This window comes from Dasypus novemcinctus, chromosome 26, assembly GCF_030445035.2.
Source record: "Dasypus novemcinctus isolate mDasNov1 chromosome 26, mDasNov1.1.hap2, whole genome shotgun sequence".
Lineage (NCBI taxonomy): Eukaryota > Metazoa > Chordata > Mammalia > Cingulata > Dasypodidae > Dasypus > Dasypus novemcinctus.
Genome location: NC_080698.1, coordinates 17830523 through 17855255, shown reverse-complemented (window position 1 = coordinate 17855255; position 24733 = coordinate 17830523). Strand labels below are relative to the sequence as shown.

General features: G+C 48.2%; 1 protein-coding gene across 1 annotated transcript in view; it reads left to right on the top strand.

Annotated features, from left to right (window-relative positions):
- The window catches only part of IL17RD (interleukin 17 receptor D), a 66577-nt gene extending 42319 nt beyond the window's left edge, over window positions 1-24258 (top strand). The window contains exons 3-13 of the mRNA XM_058288904.1: window positions 1165-1290; window positions 4386-4504; window positions 4983-5103; window positions 7047-7091; window positions 7187-7338; window positions 9571-9636; window positions 10690-10744; window positions 11251-11361; window positions 12359-12543; window positions 14984-15920; window positions 18130-24258. Of these exons, the coding sequence (XP_058144887.1) occupies window positions 1165-1290; window positions 4386-4504; window positions 4983-5103; window positions 7047-7091; window positions 7187-7338; window positions 9571-9636; window positions 10690-10744; window positions 11251-11361; window positions 12359-12543; window positions 14984-15920; window positions 18130-18242 (2030 nt within the window). The 3' untranslated portion in view covers window positions 18243-24258. The remainder of the gene's footprint in view (window positions 1-1164; window positions 1291-4385; window positions 4505-4982; window positions 5104-7046; window positions 7092-7186; window positions 7339-9570; window positions 9637-10689; window positions 10745-11250; window positions 11362-12358; window positions 12544-14983; window positions 15921-18129) is intronic.
- Window positions 24259-24733: the final 475 nt, after the last annotated feature.

Below are 24733 nucleotides of genomic sequence, written 5' to 3'. Positions count from 1 at the left end.
AGTTATAAAACTGGGAAGTATGCAGTACATTTTATGGGGGGAAGGTTAAATGCAACAGACTAACTGAGCTTCCTAGCAAATGCTACTGAACACTTCACCTCAAAGAGAGAAAAGCACCCCAACTTCAGAGGAGTAATGGGCATGTTTGGACATTTGATGGAACCAAAGACGTTTTACAGAAAATACTAAAGCGGGTATTTGATTTACTCATGAGAAAGAAATGGAGATAAACAAGCTTAGGAATTATGTGTTGGTGCCTGCCAGGATGGTTGATGTTTCTACCTGCACGAGCGGCTAGAACGGCCTGTGGCCGTTCTCTGAAGTCCCAGCTCCACGCTGGCTGGACTCTTCTGGAGGCTTTTCAGGACCCTGCAGACTTTGAGGGTGTATGCAGCAATAGCAGGTGGCACGGCTGCTCACGTGGTTGGGGCTGCGTTGACAGGTGGCGGTGGGTAATGTTCTCCCACGAAGAATCCGGTGGTTTTGGTTTTTGAAGTACTGCGGGGCTCAGTGGATTTAGTGCGTGTTGTGGGTGGCCTTGATGACACGTGGTATTTCTGAACAAAGGTTTTACCTTTGGCGATGCTACTTTGAGGGTGCCCAGCTTATCACTGAGCCCCACAGTTCCTAACAGATGTCCATGTTAGCACCTTTTGCTGATAGTAATTGGGTTAACAGTCTTGCTATGAACCACTGCCCACACAGCCACTCTTCATGTTAAGTTCCCTGCTCCCACTGCCTCCCTGTTTCTTCTTCAGAAAAGAGGGAAGGCAGGCAAGGAGGGAGGGAGGGATTGTTTAGCCATTGTTTCAGATCACTCTCTAATACTGAAGCTGGTTGAATCCATGTAAATAATTATTGTTTTAGGTAAAACGTCCTCATAGTTAATGCCAGATACCCACACACGCTTCAGACTTTATATGATCCGCCAAAAACTGTCCTGGAATTTAACCCGAGCCAGGGGGAGTGATAGAAATCCCACGGAAGCATTCTTATATTTTTCCAAACAGTCAATCTTTGAGGTCATATTTGGGCTTTCGAAACACACATCTTTAAACAGAACAGATTTGGTCTTCTCCAGACATGCTCTGTGTAATTTGAGAAAACGAACTTGGAAGTAAGAACACATTTTTGAATGTAACTGTTTATCCTTCAACCCTCTAGACTGCACCACTTACTTGAATCTGGTGGGCAAGCACGTGATCGCCGACGCCCAGAACATCACCATCAGCCAGTACGCTTGCCACGACCAGGTGGCGGTCACCATTCTCTGGTCCCCGGGGGCCTTCGGTAAGTGGTCAAAAGGGAGTCCCCTGTGGGTGGGCGGCGCCCAGTGCAGGGCCGCCGGCGCCACGGCCTCCAGGCACCGGGCATGTCTGGGTGTGAGTGTGGCTGGCACAGGCACGCTGTGCTCTCTGCGGTGTGCTCTGGCTGGGTGCACACACAGCTTGAGGCTGCTGCCCACGGCTGGTCTTTGTTTCCTTGACAATGTGGGTGTGAAAGATAATAGTGTGTGAGTGATAAATGGCACTGGAGCCGTGGCCTCTGTCTCTGCCGTGGGTGGTGGCAGTGACGGGAGCACATAGCCCCATCCAAGAACGTAATAGCTTTGGCATCCTGAGTAAGCCATTTCTGGGACCACAGAGATGCACGGGCCCCAGTGGGCACATCTTGCGAATTTTCAGGAAAATGCCATTTTTAATGTGAAACCCACGAAATCAGCCATTTGTTAAATACTGACAACGAAGTGAATTAAAAAAAAAAAAAACACCGACCGAAACAGAGACAAACTAACAAAAAAGCAAACCTGCATTACCTGGCCCGATTCAGCTTGGGCCGACTCTGCTTGTCCTCTTGAATAAGCTGATATTACCCAGGAAGGAAGAGGGTGGGTTGGGGGCTGGGAGAAGGGCCCAGGCATTTGGTTCCAGTGGGCCTCGGGGTGAACCCAGAGTCTGCCTCACAAAAGAGGCGTTGAAACCTCTGGGCCCCCATTTCCCCATCTGTAAACTGGAATTTGCTGCGTGTGGTTTGTTGTAAGAATTAGACACACACGCTCACCATGTTTTCTATGGAGAGAGAGCTCTTAACACAGGTACTGTTGTGATCTTCAGAGCCTGGTTCTCAGCCTGCTGCCTGGCCATCATCACGTAGTCTTAGACTTGAGAAAAAAGAATCTAGCCAAGGGAGCAGTAAAATGAAGTCTGAATTTCTCGATCTGAGTGGGATAATCTTGGAAAAACCAGATTGCAAGAGGAGTGAGTGGTGGGAATGGGGTTGGACGGCGCTCACGTGTTTTTCCGACTCACTTCTCCCTGTCAACATCACTGGGTCAAACCCCAGTGAATTTCCCAAAAATAATATTATCTTAACATTTAAAGATATAAACATTCTCTGTGGACAAAAGGGAAGTGGTTGTTCGACGTAAGGCTAAATGTTTATGGGGTTGGCCTGACAAATTGCAGTTTCCCTTCTTAGAATGAAAGCAAGAGGTGTAAGCTGGTGATAGGAAAATTAACTGGAGCAGGGATAGCGGAAGACTGTGTTTTTCCTGGGAGATGATTTGTGGGTGAGGGTGGCCAGACAGGTTCTATCCAATTCTTTGCGAGGCAGAAAACATGTGGGTTGAGAGCACCCAATTGGAATCCCACCTCTGCCATTTAATTCCTGTGTGACCTTTGCCAAGTCATTAGCATCTCTAAACTTTATTCCTCCTTTGTAAAACAGGGATAATAATATCATCCTCCTTTTACTGCAAGGATAATTTAAATGAAGGAAATGATGGGGAGGAGCATGCAAGTTCCTTCATGGGAAGTTCCCTAAAATTTCTAATCGTTATGGAATGGTCAGGCGCTAATATTGTGATAAGTGTGTCACTGTGATACAGGAATACAATGTGCTGCCTTTACTCCCCCCGCCCCCACCCCTGAATTTGCCATAGCGATTTTTCAGGCTGGTCTTTTAAGAATGAGGACTAGAACCCTCCCCCCTGGCTGATGAAATTTTATGTAATTGTGAACTGCACAACCTCCTGTTAGTTAGCTGTTGTTAAAGTGTAGTTTTGGGGACACTGCAGAAATGCCATCTTAGTGTAAATACCAAGGACATGTTCAAAAATCTTTATTTGAAATTTTGGATCTCAAGAGGTGCAAATCCCGGTGACATCTGCTAACTGCCGCTGGTCAGAAGACCTCGCGCGGGTCGCCGTGTGACTTTCTGGCTGGTCGGGTCGTGGCCAGCCCTCTCTCGGGGGGTTTTTTATTTAAATCCCGCGAGATGGAAGTCAGTGCCTGCGTACTGTATACTCCGAACCCCTAAAATGCAAAGCTCTAGTTGTTGCCTCTCTGCCCCACCGATGAGAAACTATGTGCTCGTCCTCAAATAATCATAGGATTGGTGCACCTATTCGAAAGAGAAAAAGATTTTGCCATCAGTAATTTTCCCACCTGCTTAATTGCATCCTGTGTAATTACTTTTGCTCTGGGGGAAGAGAGAGGGCAGCTTAAAAAATGACTCCTTGTCTAGAGTTGAGAAAGAATGTGAAACCGATATCGCGCCAATTGAGACCGGCTTCTGGGGCTCTCCAGCTGCAGTGGGACCTCTCCGGTCTCCACGGGATACAGGGCCCGGTGCTGGCTCTTTTGGCCATCGGAGCTTAATCCTTTTGAAAGTGTCTAGGCGGCCGTGCAGCAGGGGAAGCTCAGGTGGCGGGAGGCTGGGCCGTCGTCTTTCACCGGCTCTGCGGGCGTCTTGGGGCCTCCGAGTCTTGCGCAGAGCGCACAGTGGGCAGCTCTTGGGTGTCTGCCTTTCAGGCGCGATTAGGGTGAGAACCGTTTGTAAATGACCTAGGCATTCTCCTTGCCATTTAATCACAAGGCGAGGAGCCCCTTGCGTGCAGACACACACTTTGATGGGAATTTTGTATGTTGTTCAGCTTAACGTGCCAGCAAACACGGGGATAAAAACTTAAAAGAGGAAACGTGGTTTAGGGTTATTCCCTAGGCAACATGGGGGATTATCGCCAGCTGAATGCATCTTGCTTAATGGCCTAGAAATTATATATTCCGCTGCAGACATATATGATCAGTTGTGACTTGCGTCTAAATATTTGAACCCCGGTGCCACAGAGGCAAGAGACGTTCGTGAAATGGCCAGCTGGATTAGAGGTAAATTAGTGATGGCAGAACAGAGAAAATCACCTGGCCTCTACCAAAGGAATGCAGGACGTGCATCTTCCCCTTACATAAATTCGGATATTCTGGCCGGAGTAAGAATTCCCTTAACTCTGGGGTGTAGGTGGAGAGGACTGGGTATTCTTGGAGGAAGAAAGGTGTGTCCAGAAGTAATTAGGGCTGCTTTTAATAAAAGCATTCTGTCTCACTTAGGCATCGAGTTCCTAAAAGGATTTCGGGTGATCCTGGAGGAGCTGAAGTCGGAGGGAAGACAGTGCCAACAACTGATTCTAAAGGACCCGAAGCAGCTCAACAGCAGCTTCAGAAGAACAGTAAGTTCCACGCAGGGAGGCCCCTCCAGGGCACGCCGCCCTTGTCCTGGGGCCTGAACTGTCACCTGATAAGCCTGAGAAATCGAGGAGGGGCTGTGGCGTCACCTGCCTGCCAAGGTGGGCGAGAATGGCACGGGGTCACCCCGAGCCTGCTCCACGCTCCTGGGAAAGCCCTTCAACCCCGCTCTGTGGTAAACGTGCCTCAGTTACACCCGGGCAGGAGTCCTAGAAGTGCCCTTGTGCTCTGAGAGTGGGCGTGGGTGTCTCCCACCGACGGGAGGTTCAGTAAAGCTGTGGCTTCCGTGCCAGAGAGAGACAGCATTGTCCAGATCTTTTTGTAAAGTAGACCCCATGTCCCCCTTGCCCCTCGGCTCTGGAATCGGGTCTGGTGACCGCCGGGCGGGAGCCAAGTGTTCCATGTAGACGGAGGGGCGGGTAATTTCTCCATGATGTCACGTGTGTTTTTGTTCCTTTTTAGGGAATGGAATCTCAGCCTTTCCTCAATATGAAATTTGAAACGGATTACTTTGTCAAGATTGTCCCTTTTCCTTCTATTAAAAATGAAAGCAATTATCATCCTTTCTTCTTCCGAACCCGCGGTGAGTAGTGAGTATGACCTTTCCTGCCCGGTTCCCACGAGGAGACTTGTCTCTCACTTTTTGTGATTTTCCCGTGGAATTGTTTTCAAGAGCATACCAAAGACTGGTGAAACAAGCCTGGTGGGGAGTTCTTTGTATCCAGAAAAGCAATTTTTAGAATTTGTTGTGGACCAGCAACTGTTAACCTAACTAGAGACTGGCTTATTCTAGAACAGACCTTGTTCTAAGCCTTATTCTAGAACATGTTTGACAGGTGATTTTTTTTGAGGATTCTGTCACCACCATCAAGATAGTCTTGTATAAAAAAAAATTTACTGCTTTTTAAAAAAACAATACAGGCCTAAAAACATCAGTTGAGTTTTGGGTGAAGGGTAGGCGTGTGAAATGCTTCCATCTTCTCCCTGTCATTAGGAGGAAGCCTCTGTGAATGATTGCCTGCCATTTTCTGGACTAGAGTAGGAAAAATAACCAGTCTGCCTGGGTCCACTTCTATTGTGATTTATTTAACATCTGCTGTTTACCAGGCCCTGTTCTAAATGGTTTACAGATATTAACTTGGTTTAGCCCTGTAACAGCTCTATATAGAGTTTGATCTTTTCATCCCTATGTACTGGATGTAGAGTGATGTAGAGAGAGTTTAGATGGTTTGCCTGGACGTGGAGCTGGGAAGTTTGGCTCCAGAGTCCATCCTCTCCAATCACCAACTCCACTGGGCTCCCAGTTGCCCACCCTTTCAGCTCGCCCTGTATGTGATGTCTGTCTGGTCTTCCTGGGTCTCTGCTTTCATACTTGGTAGTCAGCCACTCCGGACCCTGCAGAAGCACCTGCTCGGCTTCCTGGTAGACCTCGTGCCTGGTGCTCCAGGCCTGGGTGGCCAGCCCCTAGGTCCAATGCGACAGCCCCTCCTCTGTGATCTGGTTGTGGTCCTCATCCTCTGTGAGGTTTTGTTCTCAACTCCAGCTTCCATCTTTTGTTTTTTTTTGCAGATTTCTTACTATGGTGGTTGACTGTGCAGCCAAGGGATTTTTAACAGTTGGTCTCATTTTCTTAATTAAAATGATTCCATATGGTACAGACCATGTGCCTTTCAGTGTCTCTCGGTGCCTTTTACCTAGCAAGCAGATAGAGAATTCAAAGAATGCATTTTTGAGAGCCTCGCCTGAATCAAAACTAGCATAAGTTAAGACTTATTTTTCCCATTGGAATCAATGTGTCTGGAGGGGAGGTGGAGAGGGCAAGGGCATGTTCCTGAAATGCAGCCACTTACCACCTTCTCAGTGCACTGGTGCTTTAATGCTGCTTTTGATTTTCTTGGCATTGTGGATGTTTCTCAGAGGTCCCTTGGTGAGCAGCACGGCACTCTGGACTGGTTGTTTGGCCCCCTTCATTGTGTCTTACCGCGTTTACGTCCTGTTTCAGAGGCCCCTACTTGGGTGTTTCAAAGCCACTGGCTTTGGTGCCTGGGATGCAGCAATGGTGATGCTATTTAGTAGGTGCCTGGATGTTGTGTTTAGACTCTATCCGACGGATTTCAAATTAGAACAACCCTGCAGCAGTTACCAGGCCCGTTCCAACTGCTCTTGAGCCTAAGCATGTACCATGGTGGGGCAGGGGCTGGCCTTTCTGTTTACAAAGACAGGGCCTGCGTGTGACAAGAGCATGGACACAGTGCCACTGCCCTTGGCCACCAGCCTGGACCCACCTTGTCATACTTCTCAAGCCTTTTAACTCTGAGCAACTTTACACTGTTTCATTTCTTTGGCAAAAAGAAAGACTGCTTTAGTATTTTGTATTGTACTCATTTTAATTTTCATAAAGTATGAAAATTTGCTGAAATGATCTTTTAAACCCTCTCCAGTAGCATCCTTCATGTTTTATTGAATTGTTGGAGGAGGAAAATATCAGTCTGTCCTAAAACTCAAAATCTGTGTCTCTCCTAATAGCCTGTGACCTCTTGCTGCAGCCGGACAACCTGGCCTGTAAACCCTGTAAGTAGAGGTTTTATCTGGTCGAGCTTCAACATGTGGCCACAGCGCGGTGTCAGGTGGCCTCCAGGTGCTCACGTGGTCCTTCTTCCTCCCAGTCTGGAAGCCTCGGAACCTGACCGTCACCCAGCATGGCCCGGACGTGCAGGTGTCCTTCGACAACGCGCCCCACAGCTTCGGCTTCCGTTTCTTCTACCTGCATTACAAGCTCAAGCACGAAGGGCCCTTTAAGCGAAAAACCTGTAAACAGGTGAGCTGCTAGGACCTCTGGGCCCCGGGATCTGGAGGGCTCGGCATGAGAATTGGGCTTCGTTGGTTCTTGGGGCGGGTAGGTATTCCAGAATGTTAGGGCTCTTGTGGGTGTGTGTCAGGGCCACCTTGTCACCCCTTACTCCCTAGTTGTCTTCCCCCCACCTGCCCGGGTGGTGATATAGTATTGCCAAGGAACTCAAACACAGTCGATTCTTTTTTTTTCTTTAAGATATATTTTCTCTCCCCTTGCCCCACCCTGGTTGTCTGTTCTCTGTGTCTATTTGCTGTGTCTTCTTTGTCCACTTCTGTTGTCATCAGCGGCACGGGAATCTGTTTCTTTTTGTTGCGTCATCTTGTGTCAGCTCTCCGTGTGGACGGCGCCATTCCTGGGCAGGCTGCACTTTCTTTCGCGCTGGGCAGCTCTCCTTATGGGGTGCACTCCTTGCGCGTGGGGCTCCCCTACACGGGGGACACCCTGCGTGGCACGGCACTCCTTGCGCGCATCAGCACTGCACGTGGGCCAGCTCCACACGGGTCAAGGAGGCCTGGGGTTTGAACCGCGGGCCCTCCATGTGGTAGACGGATGCCCTAACCACTGAGCCAAGTCCGCCGCCCCAGTCGATTCTTGTTATTTGCAGCAGTTATGGTCTGTATAGTTGGCGTGAGCCCTGAATTCAGGAGCACTGTACCATTGCTCCCAAGGGAAATTCGGGGTTCGTTTCTTGCAAGCCTCTGATCACAGTGTTTTCATCAACATCCACATGTAACCTCTTTGATGTTTGTTTCTGTTTAACGATGCTTTATTTAATATGTATTGTTGATTTGTTACCATTGAACTCAGGGCCAGTAGCACCATAACTCATGTATAAACATGCGTATTTCCTCCGAGAGACACAGCACAGCTTTCCTGCACTTAGGAACACTAGAGGGTGCTTCAGCACTGTGCTCGAGGGCCATTTTCAAGGGCAAAATCACCATCGAGAAGCTCAAAAATTCAGAAAGCGTTGCACGAGTATATCGTGAAAAGGATACTTGTTTCCAGTGTGACTGAAACAAAGGCAGAAGGTGACCCCGTTCACCCTCAGCAGGGCAGTGCACCTCAGGTGACCCAAAACCCGAGGCCCAGGGAGGTCGCCTGGCGTCCGCAAGGTCAACAGCTGTAAGCGGAAAACCACACCCAGGAGCCAGGCCACTGGCAGCTCAGCCGCTGCTCCTGTTTCACGGCAGATGAGACACGTGGAGCCAAGGTCTTAAACGGAGAGCGGTCAGCGAGGTGGGGAGCCGTTCCATGGGAGGTCCCAGGACTGCCAGCTGATCCCCTGGGCGCTCCAGGAGAGGCTGCTGGCCACTGGGGCAGAGCCCAGCGCCCTCTAGACACGCTCGTGCGTTGGGTCCTGTCGTGGTTTTCTTCTCCTGCTGGCTCTCACCTCAGTCGTTGACCTTCTTTGACCGTCTGCCCAAGGTAAATTAGGACAAATAAAATACGCACCACAGACTGGCAGTATCTCTCCCCACCCTCTTATTAAATAGAGGATTGTTTTAACTAGGTTTTTTTTGGTTCTCAAATCAAGTACTTCTGCTGAGGGAACAATAAAAGGCCCTTCTGGGCCTTTTGTCAAAGTAAAGTTCAGATACAAGCAGGTAAATACAGTTGGTTCACGATCAAGTTGACATCTTTTTCTTTTTTTTTTTTTAAGATTTATTTATTTATACTCCCTCCTCCCTCCATTGTCTGCTCTCTGTGTCCATTCGCTGTGTCTTCTGTGTCTGCTTGTATTCTCATAGGCGGCCTTGGGAACCTCAATCCTGGAACCTTCTGGAGTGGGAGAGAGGTGAACATTCTCTTGAGTCACCGCAACTCCCTGGTTTTTGCTAAGTCTCTTATTGTCTCTCCTCTGTGACTCCTTTTGTTGCATCATTTGCTGCGTTGGCTGGTACTCCTGTGCTGGGTGGCACTTCTGCACAGGGTGGCACTCCGTGTGGGGCTGTACTCCGCATGGGCCAGCACTCCTTGTGGGCCAGCTCAATGTGCGAGCCGGCTTGCCTTCACCCGGAGGCCCTGGGTATCCAACACTGGACCCGTATGATAGATGGGAGCCAGTTCCCAAGCTGGCATCTTTTAAAAATGGGTTTGAGACTGATGGTTAAGTCTCCTAGTTCTGGGGGAGAAGTAACCCGATGACTTTCATTCAGGAAGTTAAATTTTAAAGTGCTGTTTGTTTCTTTGCAGGACCAAAATACAGAGACAACCAGCTGCCTCCTTCAAAATGTTTCTCCAGGGGATTATATAATTGAGGTATATATAAATCAAGAAAGCCCTGTTACTAATTCTATAGAACAAATCCAGTTCATAAGTCCAACCATTTATAGCACTAAAATTTCAAACCATTGAAGGTGTGCATGGTTATATTTTTGCAGTCATATTTTCACGTAGTTCTTAAAGTATGTTTTTTAAAAAGTTCATACGTAATTGGGCTTTGATTTTTTTCCACTAAATATATCAGAGTATGTTTTTATTTTTTTTTATGTAGTGGAATAGTCTATGTACCCATGATTTAAAGTAGCCATATGATATTCCATCATACAACAAAGTTGTCTTTTTAAAATTTTAGCTTTAAAAATGTTTTCCTTTTGTATTAAAATGGCAAAACAAAATTTATGCCCTTTACATCTGCCTATACTTCTGTAGGGTTTCTACTGATGTTTTTCTGTATAGGTGTGAGTACTAAACATCATTTCAAATAGCATGTAGTAGAGAAAATGATAAATTTCTCTTTTTTTTTCGGATTACTTTTCTAATATCAAAATATAAGTACTGCAAATATAGGAAATAAACTAAAAAATAGAAAGGGAAATTAAGAATTTGTCCATAGCCCCATGACTCAAAGGCAACCAACACAACATATGGTAAAAACGCCTAGTTCTTGCATGACTTGGTAGCAGTAGGTGGTTTTTTAACTGACACGCCTTCTTAAAGCATTAATGGAGGCCCACTAAAATTGGTGGTAGAACCTCGTTTTATTTGAAAACTGTTAGAATGTGGAAATCCCTGGCTGAATTCTTCCGTGAATAGGCAGCCTTTTGGTTCATGAAAGGACACTGGATGGATTTGAGACTTTTGAGCGGGTGAAGCATGCGTCTCCCTAATGCCTAATCGCAGCCCTGTGAATGGAGACCAGGCCCCAGCCAGCATTCTCTTCAGCCACTCTCCTCTCCCTCCCCGCCCCCTCCACTGCCCACAGGTGGGAAAATGAAGGAAATCACCATTTTTTCCCCACTTGCCTGGTAGGCATAATTTGTTGGGGTGCTTTCACTTTAAAAAAAAAAAAAAGCCTTTTCTGTTTCGCAGCTGGTGGATGACACTAATACAACGAGGAAAGTGATGCATTATGCCTTAAAGCCAGGTAAGAATTTTTTTGAGTGAAATTTTGGCTCTGGGCTACAGTTGACCAAAGTGTCTGATACTTTTTGTACTTCACGGGTTTATAAAAAAAGAACAAAACAAAACTTGGCTCCTTAGTCTTAAATGAAGTTCGGTCAAATCTGAATTTCCTTCCACCCCGCCTTGATGCCTGGGAGATCAAAGCCAGTGTGGTCGGTGTGTGGTGGGGACTCAGTCAATAGTCAATTGTCCTCAGGAGAAAAGTGGGAGGGGAGGTTTCCTTAGGCAAAATTCTCACTCAGAGGTATTTACTGTCCCAGCAGCCTTTTACTGTTGGATTGTTTTGGACAACCCTTTAAAAATGAACAGTTGAATCCTTTTATGAATGCTGAACCCGTTCTAGAGAAAGGTGCTTGAGTGGTCCCAGAACCTGTTACACGGCTTTTTTTTTTTTAATATTTAAGCGTTCCTTCTCTTTGAAGCTGTCACGCTGCTTAAGTTTAAATCTTTCCCTTTGAAACTTCCCAGTGCATTCCCCGTGGGCAGGGCCCATCAGAGCCGTGGCCATCACTGTGCCGCTGGTGGTCGTCTCCGCATTCGCCACGCTCTTCACCGTGATGTGTCGCAAGAAGCAGCAAGGTATTTCTGTGCAGTGTGCCCCTTCCGGGCAGGACGGTGCTGGCGGAGGCTGAGGCTGGCAGCGCTGGTTCCTCCGCGGGCAAGGCGGGCATCTGGGAATCCACAAAGCTCCCAGAGCCAGCCCCCCAGCCAGCATAGAGAAATGCGGGGACAGAACATACATTCCCAAAGTTACAAGGCTTGGCTTTTTTTAAGGTGGTACCAGGGATTGGGGATTGAACCTAGCATGTCAAAGCGGGCGCTTAACCACTGAGCTATGTCCGCTCCCCAGTGAGAGCTGGTTTTTTTTGGTTCATTATGGTTTTTTGGAGGATCGAACCCGGGACCTCATACGTGGGAAGCGGGTGCTCAACCACTTGGAAGCCACTCCCCCATATTTGACTATTAACCTCAGAAGCCGTAAGAGGACAGGTGTAATTCTATTCTCAGATCCGTCCTAGTAAATGAAGGGCCTTATAGAGGAAGTCTAAAGTACAAGTAAGGACAGAGGTAGGGCTAGGTCATTTATAAAAGTCGGGTGTCATATGGGAACTTTCTGGGGTGTGGGAAATGTCCTATATCTTGGCCTTGTTAGGAATCAGACAGGTGTATTCTTATGTAAAATTCATTGAGCTGCACGCTTAAGGTTTTTCCACTTTATCCATTGTAAGTTATACCTCAATTAAAAAGTGAAAAATAAAATAAAAATAGAGGTCAGCCCAGCCAGTGCCGCTTTGGTCCTGGCGAGCGCACTTCACTGCAATTCTCGATGCCCTCTTCTAACCCGACAGTGTTCCCAGCTGGTCCGAGGTGAGTTTCAGGTTGGAAAACCGGTGCCCCATTCCCGGCGATGATGGCAGCTGACGGAGCTGGGGGACTGGGACCATCCTGAGGCGGCCTTTGCCGGCTCTTGTTCCTCGGACATCTTCAAGTTAGCTGTGGGTTCCGGGTCAGGACGGACGGGCGCGGGACAAAGCATTGCTTGCGGGTGTCAACCCTGTCTTCTTTTCCAATTTAGAAAATATATATTCACATTTAGATGAAGAGAGCTCGGAGTCCTCCGCTTACGCCACAGCCCTGCCGCGAGAGAGGCTCCGGCCGCGGCCCAAGGTCTTCCTCTGCTATTCCAGTAAAGACGGCCAGAACCACCTGAACGTCGTCCAGTGCTTCGCCTCCTTCCTCCAGGACTTCTGCGGCTGTGAGGTGCGCAGCCCAGAGCCCTTCTCCCGAGCCCGTGGGCGGGACACCTGTGCTCCGGGCGGCCTCTCCTGTCACTTTCGCCCTGCCACTGGCCTCCCGTGGTGACACCTGCCACAGCTTCTGACCAGCCCCCACGCTCTTCTCTAGTCCCCAAGGCTCTCTGACCTTGACTGGTAGGAAGCATAGTTCTGATGGCTTGAGAGCGCTGCTCCAGGAGGCAGGGAGGGAGGGCTGCCAGCCCACGAAGAAAACGGGACTGCGCCAGGTGCTGACATCGTCCGCTGGTTTCTTAGCTCTTCTCTTGAATTAAGCTATTAGTATGTAGTTTTTCTCTCAAGTCATGCTGTTAATTTTTAGAGTGAAGTCTAAGGTTCTCATGGAGGACATGCTATTTCTTAAAAATGCAGGGATTGTGCAATAATTGCATAATTTGATGTTATTTGTACTTTGGAACTGCTGCTGGTGGGTCTCTCAGAATCTCTCCCGTGCTGAGGCTGCCCCCTGGTGTCACAATGACATATTTACAAGACTGGCCCGGTGTCCCCTGAACAGACCTGGTGAGGTTGGCAGATCCAGCACCTTTGAAAAATGGCTGTAAACTCTAGCCAGTGGCTCTCCCTGCCCCCAGATACCAAGGAGAAGCTGGCGTGCTCTTCTTTGTATGTAATTAGTCTCGGGGGAAATTTTTTCCAATTATGAATACAATTCATATTGTAGCAACTTGGAAACTGTAGAAAAAGATAACTGAAAACTTGCCAGTAATCCCAACCTGGAGGAAGAGGAACCCCAGTTAATGTCAGGTGTTGCATTTTGGTTGATTGCAGTGGTCTTTTCTGTCTCTTGATTTCATTTTCCACACCATGTTCTGTGTAAACTGCATTTTTAATAGCCACGTAGTCCATAATATCAATTCATCATGCTTGAGTTAATTCGAAGTATTAAACACCCCAGGAGATAAATTTTGCCCCATTTCTGATGATTTCCCAAGAATTGCTGGGTTAAAGCATTTAAAATGCTTGATATATAGTCTCAGCTAAGGTGTAACTTACATGTTAGCAAGGTGTAAGGAAAGCACATGGCAGTTCAGGGTTCCTCCCATCTAGGGGGTGGGTGCTGGGGGCCCTTTCCTTTGGTAGCAGTGGAAGAGGAGAACAAAGTCACTGCAGAATCCTCTTCCCCCGTAAGAGGCTGCGGCTGCCAGTTTCGGCTTTCCCTGTTGGAAATTAGCTCCTGAACGCTAGAAGGAAAGAGGCTGATGTCATCACCAGGTGATGTTTTCAGGATGATCAGGTGAAAGCGGCGTGAGAGGGCGAGGCCCTTGAGGGGCCACTCAGGCCTGGTCTTCTTTCCTTTGTCAGGATCCCCCCCTCCCTGCCCCGCCCCACTTTGGGAATAAAGGCCTTGGAGGGATGTGTCCCCGCAGACCCGGCAAGAGGCCCCGGTCAGCCCCGCGTTACTGCGGTGCTCGGAATGGCCCACCCTGGGGCTGTGAGAGTGGCCGGAGAGGACCTCTTTGTCCAGTCACACTCTCTGGACATGATGAGCTAGCATTGTGGGAGACTGACCCCCAGGCCTGGGCCCTATGTCCCAGCCCACTTTGAGGCCGCTCAGCCACATCTTGTCAGCTTGCTCTCCAGGGTCTGTGCCTCCCACCCGGGCAGCCCCACTCCTCAGCACGCTGACCCCAGCCCTAAGCCCTGTGCCCTCCCCCATGCTGTAAGCTCCTGGGCGGCTTTCACCTCAAGTAGCTGTGGCCTGGGACTTGGGCAAGTGGCTGGAATCTCCGTGCTCTCGTCCCTTCATTTGTAGGGAGAGAGTGGTAAAGGGGGACCCCTGGTGATGCCACGTGCAAGCCCTCAGCAGAGGGCCGGGTGTGCAGCCACCACCCACAGGTGCTGAGAATGGCCAAAGGATGGATGGCGCATCCTTTTTTTTTTTTTAAGATTTTATTTCTTTCTCTCCCCTTCCCTGCCCTGCTCCCCCCCCCCCAGTTGTCTGCTTTCTGTGTCCATTCACTGTGTGTCTTCTGTGTTGGCTTATATTCTTATCAGTGGCACCCAGAATCTGTGTCTCTTTTTGTTGCGTCATCTTGCTGCGTTAGCTTTCTGTGTGTGCCGCACCACTCCTGGGCAGGCTGAACTTTCTTTCGCCCTGGGCGGCTCTCCTTACAGGGCATACTCCTTACGTGTAGGGCTCCCCTACGTGGGGGACACCCCTGTGTGGCACGGTACTCCTTGTGCGTGCGCATCAGCACAGTGCGTGGGCCAGCTCCACACGAGTCAGGAGGCTCTGGGTTTGAACCCTGGACCTCCTGCGTGGTAGGCGGACGTCCTATCTGTTAGGCCAAATCTGCTTCCCGGCGTGCCCTTCTTGTTCCTCGGGTCTCCGGGCTCTTGCTGCGCGTTCTGCAGAGATGAGCTGAGCTGCTCTGTGCTCCTTCCAGGTGGCTCTGGACCTGTGGGAGGACTTCAGTCCCTGCAGGGAAGGGCAGAGAGAATGGGTCGTTCAGAAGATCCACGAGTCCCAGTTCATCATCGTGGTGTGTTCTAAAGGCATGAAGTACTTCGTGGACAAGAAGAACTTCAAACACAAAGGCGGTGGCCGGGGCCCAGGGAAAGGGGAGCCCTTCCTGGTGGCCGTGTCGGCCATCGCAGAGAAGCTCCGCCAGGCCAAGCAGAGCCCGGCGGCGCTCAGCAAGTTCATCGCCGTCTACTTCGACTATTCCTGCGAGGGCGACGTCCCTGGCATCCTGGACCTGAGCACCAAGTACAAACTCATGGACAACCTCCCCCAGCTCTGTTCCCACCTGCACTCCCGAGACCACGCCCTCTGGGAGGCGGGGCCGTGGCCTGGCCACGTCAGCAGAAGGAACTACTTCCGGAGCAAGTCGGGCCGCTCCCTTTACGTGGCCATTTGCAACATGCACCAATTCATCGACGAGGAGCCCGATTGGTTTGAGAAGCAGTTTGTTCCCTTCCATCCCCCGCCACCCCTCTCCCGGGAGCCGGTCCTGGAGAAGTTCGACTCGGGCTTGGTTCTAAATGACGTGATGGGCAAGGCAGGGACCGAGGGCGATTTCTGCCCCAAGGCTGAGGCGGCCCTTCTCGGAGCGACCGGGCCGCCCGAGTCGCCCCCCGCCCCTCCGCGCCCGCGCCCGGGTGAAGACGCGGCGGCCCGCGCCGCCCCCGACGCCTGCGGCCTGCAGCCCCTGCTGCACCTGGTGAAGGCCGCCAGCCCCTCGGACGTGCCGCGGGACTCGGGCATCTATGACTCGTCCGTGCCCTCGTCCGAGCTGTCCCTGCCTCTGATGGAAGGGCTGTCGGCGGACCAGACGGAAACCTCTTCCCTGACGGAGAGCGTGTCCTCCTCGTCAGGCCTGGGTAAGAGCGGAGGAGAGCCGGGGGCGTGGAGTCTGCTCCTCCACGCAGCCCGTCTTTCTCCCAGTAGCAGCGTCTTTCACGTGACGTGGGAGGAGTCTGTTGACGGTCTTGATCTCTCCCAGGTAACGGGAACATTCGCAGGGTTAAAGGGGCAGAAGTCCTGATGTCACATTATGGTGACCTTCCCAGGCCCCGCGGGAACAGGATCCTGTCACCTTTCTGAAATCCTGAAGCCGCTGAAGACCAAAACACACTGGGCCCTGAGTGTCCTGGGGAAGGCTCTGTTGACCCTGTCCTTTTTTTAAAAAGCAGTTCTATTGAGATATATGCACATGCCAAATAATCCATCTAAAGCGTACAGTGGCTTTTAGTATAACCACAATGTTGTGCATTCATCACCACAAAAAATTTTAGACCAATTTCAAAGAAAAACTCCACACCCCTTAGCAGTCACCTCTCAATCCCTCTATCCTTCCCCAGCCCTACATAACCACTAATCTAATTCAGTCTTTATAAATTGATTTATATTTACATTTTATATAAATGGAATCACACATTTTATAACACTTTGTATCTGGTTTCTTTCACTTAGCATAATGTTGGTTTTTGGTTTGTTTTTGTGTTTTTTGCCTGATATTAACATCTTGTAACTTTAACATATATAACGTTTGCTCAGTTTCAAAGAAAAAGTCTTATAAGCAGTATTGTCCACACTCATATTTCACATGAGGTTTCACTATGCTATACAGTCCCATGGTACATTTTGTAGCTTCCTTTTAGTAATATACGTGATCTATTTCTTTCCCTTTCAACCACTGTCATACCCATATAATAGTACCGCTGTTACAGACATGATGTGCTTTCATCTTTTCCGTTCATTTCCATAGATGAACTCACAATCTTTTTACCAGTCCTGCACATTCTCAGCTTTCCATTCTGTACCTTCCTCCTATTTTCTGGTGACCCATATTCTAGTTAACTCCAGGAGTTTACACAATATATTTAGTCCATGACAGTGCAGTCGTTACAGTATTTGTCCTTTCATGTCTGTTGTGTCTGGCTTGGCTTTGCTCAACATAATGTCCTCCAGGTTCATCCTGGGCCTTTGGCTTTGTGGGGACCTGTAGTTGTCACCTCCCCCTCCTGTCTATCGCCTCCAAAGCCACATCTGTTGAACCAGGGCTTGTGATTGCAATGTCCTCTCCTCTGTAGCCCACATGGGGCTCCAGGTAGCAGGGATGGGGGGAAGCTCTTGCTCTCTCAACTCAGGGCACTGGAGCCTTCCAGTAGGATGAGATACAGCATCGAGGGTGGCCGGGATGCCCGCCGCACTTGTGCAGAGCACTTGTCCAGACCAGAGCTTCTTAACCAGGGGTCTGTGAGCTTGACCTGAAAAAAATCAGCTTATTATCTCTATTTTCTCTGACCTCTTTTTTTTTTTTTTTTTTTTTAAGATTTATTTATTTATTTATTTCTCTCCCCTTCCTCCCCACCCTGGTCATCTGTTCTCTGTGTCTATTTGCTGCATCTTTGTCCGCTTCTGTTGTTGTCAGCGGCACGGGAATCTGTGTTTCTTTTCATTGCATCATCTTGTTGTGTCAGCTCTCCATGTGTGCGGTGCCATTCCTGGGCAGGCTGCACTTTCTTTTGCACTGGGCGGCCCTCCTTACGGGGTACACTCCTTGCGCGTGGGGCTCCCCTACGCGGGGGACACCCTGCGTGGCAGGGCACTCCTTGCGCGCATCAGCACTGCACGTGGGCCAGCTCCACATGGGTCAAGGAGGCCCGGGGTTTGAACCGCGGACCTCCCATGTGGTAGACGGACGCCCTAACCACTGGGCCAAGTCCGCTTCCCTTCTCTGACCTCTTAACTGAAATGTAGCATTTCCTTCACTTAGGAACGCATGCAATAAATTATAGTTGTATTCATTCCATTTCACATTACAGTTGTAGCATATCTCAAAAAATCACTTACACTCATCCATACTTTGGAATCTCGATAGTTGTTAGACCCGATGTTAGTTGAGTGTCATAAAACTATCTGCTGCTACATTCTAAGAAGGGGTCCATGGTTTTCACCTGATTGGCTAAGGGGTCCATGAAACCAAAAAGGTTAATCCCTGGTCCAAACAGATCCCAGCTGCGTACAGACACGAGCACCTGCTCGGTGCAGTGCAGTCACCGTGTGACTCTTGTCATTTTTCCTTAGGTGAGGAGGAGCCTCCTGCCCTTCCTTCCAAGCTCCTGGCCTCTGGGATGTGCAAAGCAGAACTCGGTTGCCACGGCTGCCCCGATGCACTCCATGCTGTCGCTCCATTGTAACGAAACGGAAGAGTCTAAGCATTGCCACTTTAGCTGCCGCCTCGCTGGTTCCCAGCTCCCCCTGGTTGCATGGCCCACTTGGAGTGGAGTCTTGTGCAAGGATCTTCTGAGTGAAATTCTGGCCAGTACTTGCTCACCTTATACCAACCCTCCACCAGATACCTTTTCAACATGTCCTGTTTTCTAAAACCACTTGGAGCTCGGAGCACATGTCTGTCAAGTTGACCACGGCTTGCCACATTAGGTCATTCCTCAAATTTGAGCCTGTTCTGGGCAATGGGGAGAACATGTGTAAAGAGAAACAGGAAAATGCCCACACTGATCTTGCAGACTTAATTGATCTCAGCAAACTTTGCCTGTTTGCTGTCGGCTACTTTGATTCAAAATGCTTTGTGGAAAAGGCACTTTTAATGTTGTTACAGCTTCAGAACTTGAAGGGCCAGTCTAGCTGCAGTCAGTGTCCTTATCGATGCTGTTCCTGCCCGCTTCTGACGTGGAACTTGGGATGATGGATTTTAAGGAAGCTCTAAGTCAAAGGTCAGGAAGGTGCCTGAACACAGTCACCTTTTATAAAGCAAGTCTTTATGTGTCAGTAGGTGACGTGGCTGGCCAAGGTGGGGCTGCCGGGCCAGGCTGACCACCTTGACCATTCCAGCTGGGCTGGTTCAGCGAATGTGCAGAAGGCACCGGAGGCTCCCTTGGGCTGAGTCGGCATTGCCCTGGGCTGGATCTGCCTGCCAGGTTTCCCTAGATTGTTTACTGCACTGAATCTCAGATGTTGGTGCTCCGAGGTTTATTTTTAGAGACTGGTATCCAGTTGGGCCACGTTATGGGGAGTTGAAGTTCATGCTTTGGTTGGCCTTGTGGTCTAAAGTTGGTGTCCTGCAGTATTAGGGTTAGGAATCCACTGAAATGGAGCAGTGTGTGGAGGTGGTAGCCAGTGAATCTGCTGAACTGGTTTGGCTAATGACAACCTTCTTTTTAAGAAGGTAGAAAGGAGGGGACTGTCATAAAGATGAACATGTCTTTTGAAAATTGCCTAAAAAAGACATGGTATCTGAAATCATTCAATTTCTCGACTCTTAAAGTACACCTCCCCTAACCCAGCCTGTGAATGATTTTTCACTGTTTTTTTTAATGTACTTTCCCAATGAAAGATTTGTCTCTAGGGCTCTGTCTTAACCAAAAATAGGCATTTAGAGCTTAGGAGCAAATAATTTGCTTTAGGAAGAAAAACTAAATATTCTGTTCTTATGAATGACTTCTCCACAGAAGGGGAACATTTGTTCCACAATAGATCGTTAATTAGCTTATACGTAATGGGATGTCTGGGTCTCCCCTGTGGAATCCCTTCCCTGCCCCACACCCTCGTCCTTGAGCCTTGAGGGGACGTGAGCATCTTTCTCCACCTTCTTCATGGGTGCTGTTGGATTTGGCACTCTCTTTTCTCAGCACTCATACCAGAGACCATGGCTTTCACTCCTTCATCAGCTAGGAGGGACGTTTTGGGGGATGCCGAGAAATATCCAGAGACAGGGTGAGAGGTGGGCGTGGGGGAGGAGTCTCCCTTCCAGACACATGTTTGGCAGGTGGGGAAGAGAAGCTTTACTCCCCTGTTGGAAAGAAGAGGTCCGTGTGTATTTTTGATGTAAATGGCACACTCCCTGCTCCGTAAAGGCAGCTGGCAGCTTCTCAGGAGAAGAAAGCCCTAGTCTGTTCTCTGGTGTCGAGTTTCCTGCAGCTGCTTGGAGGGAGAGACTGAGTGGAGCTGCCATAAAACCAGTCATCTTGCTGGAGCAGAGACATTCCATGTTGTCACTGAGGAATCCGGGACACGCACACAGCTCCTGGTCACGTCACTGTCCTGCCATTTCACCCTCGGTGGACATTCTGTGACGTGCTAACATAGGGCAATTCACTTGGCACCATGATGAAAGAGCTTTCTTATGGAGGACAAGAAATGTGGCATACCCCAAGGAACCTGCTTTTTAGGATGGATACTCCGCTTTGCACCTGGAAGGATACATTGTGGAGAAAGTGGCCCCAGGTCCCCAGGGATGGGCTGCAGGGCTGGGGGTGGGGTTGTCCTGGGTTGAGAGCTTGGTAATGAGCTCACTTATCAAGTAAACGGAAAAAGGGCAGAGTTCAAATTTAGGGTTTGGATACTTATTTTGAAATACTCTTAACTGAGGTTCAACAGATTCAAGCTCTTAAACATACCAGGTAATGAAACTATGGTGAGTAAGTTAAGTCCAGCTTTCTAGTCTTGCCTTATTAGTTTCACTTTTTAAAAGTGAACATCTAGAAATGGGAATAGTTGCCTTGCAGATTAAGGTAAAACATCTGTTTTAAAGGGAGCTGTATTTTTTTCTGAAACTTAAATTGTTCCAGACAGTGGAAATGATAAAACGGAACTCACAAAAGGGTCCTGCCAAGTCACAGGCTTTTGAACATTGACGAAGACAAGCATTAGAATATAGAGATGATGTCCATGAGAGGTCTTGACCCTGAGAGTCAGAGTCACGTGGGCAAGTTAGACGGCGTCCTTGGAAAAGGAGACGGGGGTAAGTTCAGGGTTCCAGGCAACTGAGAAGTTTCAAGTAGAAGCCAGCGGGGAGGGAGATGTTCATCGTGAGTCACCCATGCCCTGCGGGAAGATCTTAGCATCTGATACGATCAGGTCAGCGTTGCCTGGAGAGTTACCCCGGAGGCCGCAGCGCAGGTGAAGCTGTGCAGAGGTTGTCTGCAGTGGCAGCCCTGCACCACCGCAGCACGGGGTGCGCAGGGTCGAGCCTTGTGCCTTTGCGGTACGTCGAGCTCCAAAAAGAACCGGAAGTCATTCAGATCCAGGCCCAGGTACTCAGGTAGATGTGCTGTCCAGGTAATAGCATTTTGAGATTGGGTGGTGAAGTCATGAGATGAGAATTCCTGGTTGATGCATTAGCAATAACTGAAGATGGTCCTAGATCAGAAGCTCGAAAAATGTCTTCAGCAACAATGACATCAGTGGAATCCTATGTAATATATGAATATCTCAGTATCTTAAGTTCACGATGTTTGTTTGCCAAAAGTCCAGTCTTGTTGCTTTAAAAATAAAAGCAGACACAAACCAACTCCTTGACTCAGGTCCCCTGACTTACGCACAAACAAAAAGGTAGACTGCCCCTCCAAAAATGTGGAGGTACATGATTTTCAGATTTTTTTTTTTCTGGGTTGAACATCATTTCCTTTAAATAAAGGAAGAAAATGCTATTTTATTCCTGGAGAAAGAAATTACACCCCTTCTCAAACTGTCCCCAACCATCTCAACACTGATTTGTTTCTCTTAAGGAGAGAGAAAATGTGTATTTATTGAACAGAGGTTTACAATACCACTTTGAAGGTTGTTGGCCTTTTCTGTGTTATATTGGTGGTGAAGAAGGACCTACTACTTTTAGCAAATGGATGGCAGATGCCGTGCCTTCAGAGGACACCAGTGAAGACCAGTTGTAAGGAAAACGGCTGTATTTGACATGGTTTTTCAGTGTTAGAGAGACAATAGGAAATGGTGGGGACTGTGGCAAACTGGGGAACTCCTGCCCTACCTACGGGGGCAGTTAGTACAACTGTTTAGGTCATGCAGTATTTCCTCATCTTCCCGTTTTTCAAAAGATACTGAGAATCTGGGTTTTTATATGAAATATTCTATTTTTCTAAATGTTGGCAGCATTTTTAAAATGTTGGACTTGAAGATTTGAAATGAAAGTCATCCATGATAATTGTAGACAGCTGGTGCCACCAGAAAATGCTGCTGCTTAAATGTAGCCATTAGCTGGGTTGGTTTTCCTCCATTTCTCCCTCAAAGAAATTTGATGTGATTCTGAATGTATTTGAAATGTTTTGACAGCTTCTTTACATTTCATGGTGTCCTAAGAAAAAGGCAAGGCCAGTTGTTAATTTTGAAGTCAGATTTATGTTCTCCCAATTTAAAAAATATAACACTTGGAACGATTTCATTTAAACTCCCAAACCTGAAGGGTCCTATTTATATAGTTTTCGCTCCAAGGTTAATCATTCTCTGCATGGCGTGCAATTCTGTACTTAGGCCAAGGCGTAATTGGGAAAGCAGGCGTTCGTGGAGACGAGTGCAGGGAATCCCCCAGTGTCCACTAGAGCCAGGTATTTGCACTCTTTTCTGTTTTAAATGATCTGTGAACTGACTGTTTTGGAGGTGTGAAACAGTATCTGGAGGAAAACCCTTCCTGGTATCAAGATAGCAGTTTGGAGTCCTCGAGGAGTATTGGATCACCCTTGCCACATCACGTCCTTTCCAGGCTCAGGGTGAAAGTAAACAAAAGGAAGTCTGACTGTAAGCCAATAGCTTTGATTCTGATTGCAGCGTTTTGGGGCCAGGAGAAAGTCTGGATCATCTAGCATGTCCCTCCCTGCCTGCTGTCAGACAGGGCTGCGCCCTAATTATCTCAGACATATGGCTGTGGATGGGATTCTGGATATTCAGCGAAGGAGATTCTGTAACCTACCCTACTGATGAGATAGCCCTTTGTACGGCTTCCTTATAGAAATTCAAACCAGCCTTCTTTTGTTCAGCGTGTTGTGGAGAAAGAACAGCTGGTCACCCTCCATGTATTTGAAAACCATAGCGAAATCATCCCCCTGGTGTTTTGATTTCAATGATAAATCATCCCACCTACTTAAACTGTTCTGCATGGCTCTTGTTTTCCAGGGGCTTAATAATTTTCTCTGCGCTTCTGTTTCTGTTTTACTCTTTGGTTGGTTGTCCAAATTGAACATGGTGCCTTATTCACATTGGTGCCTGGTGAATGCCGAGCTCAGGGTGAGATTAGGGGGAAATTCTCTCATGCCAGCTTCTCTTAAGTTAAAAATATAAAAAATGGCATATCACCTGTGTTCATGTTGAAGATTATTCTACTGCCATAGGCCTGCCACCTTGGTAGTGGTTCCCTATCATATCTGATGGGGTTTTTTTTTCCCTTCTGAGGCCAAACATTTTTTGCTTACTCCATGTTTTCTATCTCCTGCCTGAGGTTCTTGCAGATACTCTTTAAGACTAGCCCTGACCTTCTGAGTGGCAGCTAGCCCTCCCAATTTTGGATTCTATTTTTGTATATCTGTAGATAAATCCTTTAGTTCATAATTCACAATATTATTAAATGGTATAGAAGTCAGTTTAACCACTGGCAGGTAATGACAACCTTTGCTCAGTACCACCATCAGATTGCTAATTTGCAAACACATACATTTGAATCCCCCAGTGAGGACCTTTTAGGCATTTGGCCCACTTGTCTTCCCTCCTCTTTGGTTCCTCCCCAAAATTCAGTGGAGTCTGTATCCCTGCCCGTATCTTAAAAGACTGGCATCCTGGTGCTGGGTTGGCCAAGCACTGTGTTTTGCACAGTCTGAAATGTGACAAAAGCAGGTGTTTAAACCATTGCTTAAATTGGATGTTAACTAAAGTTTTGATAGAGGAGATTCAAAGAGGCAGTCTTCTGTTTGCACATGGCGTGGACAAAGTAGACTGCTCCAAATGTTTGACAAAAAAACGTACCATTGTATCACACTTTTGTGTGCTTATCTTTTAGAAAAGGTGTTTCTCTAAACAAACAAACAAAAAAAAAAAACGTAGTGAGCCTGGATGGTAGAAGAAGCTTTTGTAAAAACCAAGTATGTTCATTTAGATAGTAGGTAACTTCTATTCCCAGTGTTAGTAAATAAACAATTTTTCCCTGCGTAACCTCACTATTACTCTGTTTGGGGTGGGTGGGGGAGGGGGCCCATGGAACAGAGTGGGGTTGTCGTTGCCTTCGTTTCACCTTTAAGTTTGTTCTCTGCACGGACAGACTGTAGCAGGGTGCTATATTTTTACATTGAAGATGATAATGCCTGTTATGATTTGTACATAATTCTGTAAATAGTTGACAATAGATCACAGCTGACTTTTGCAAAATGTTCTTTTTGTATCTTAGAATTTCTGCATCAAATAAAATGTTCTGTTTTACTGTGGTAGTCCATTATTTTAGGACATCTTTCCCATTTCCTGAAGAGCCGGGGGTCCCTGGCACTGCTTTCTTGGGGCTCTGCCTCTGAAAGGATGAGGTGGCGGGGGAGCCAGGACTTCTGGACACTGGAGGACAGGCGCCTCTGCCGCGACCTGGGCCCTTGTCCTCCGAAGGGCAGTTCCCTTTGCCCGCGGCCATGCGCCCGGGACACTCGTCAAACGGACTTTCTTTAAAGAGATTTGAAAAGAGCTCCGGAAATTTGGGAGCCATACTCATGCAGAAAAAGAGGTTTCCACCCCACACTTCTCCCTCGCCTGCCCCATGCTCTGTGTGTTAACTTCTTAGCGCCCATCAATTTCAGGGTCTCTTCCCTGTAAAGGGGGCCTTCGGGGGCTCAGTTTCCCACCCGTGCAGTAGGCTAGTCAAAGGCCCGGCTCTGCAGGGTGACGAGTGTCAAGTGTCTGCTGGCACAAA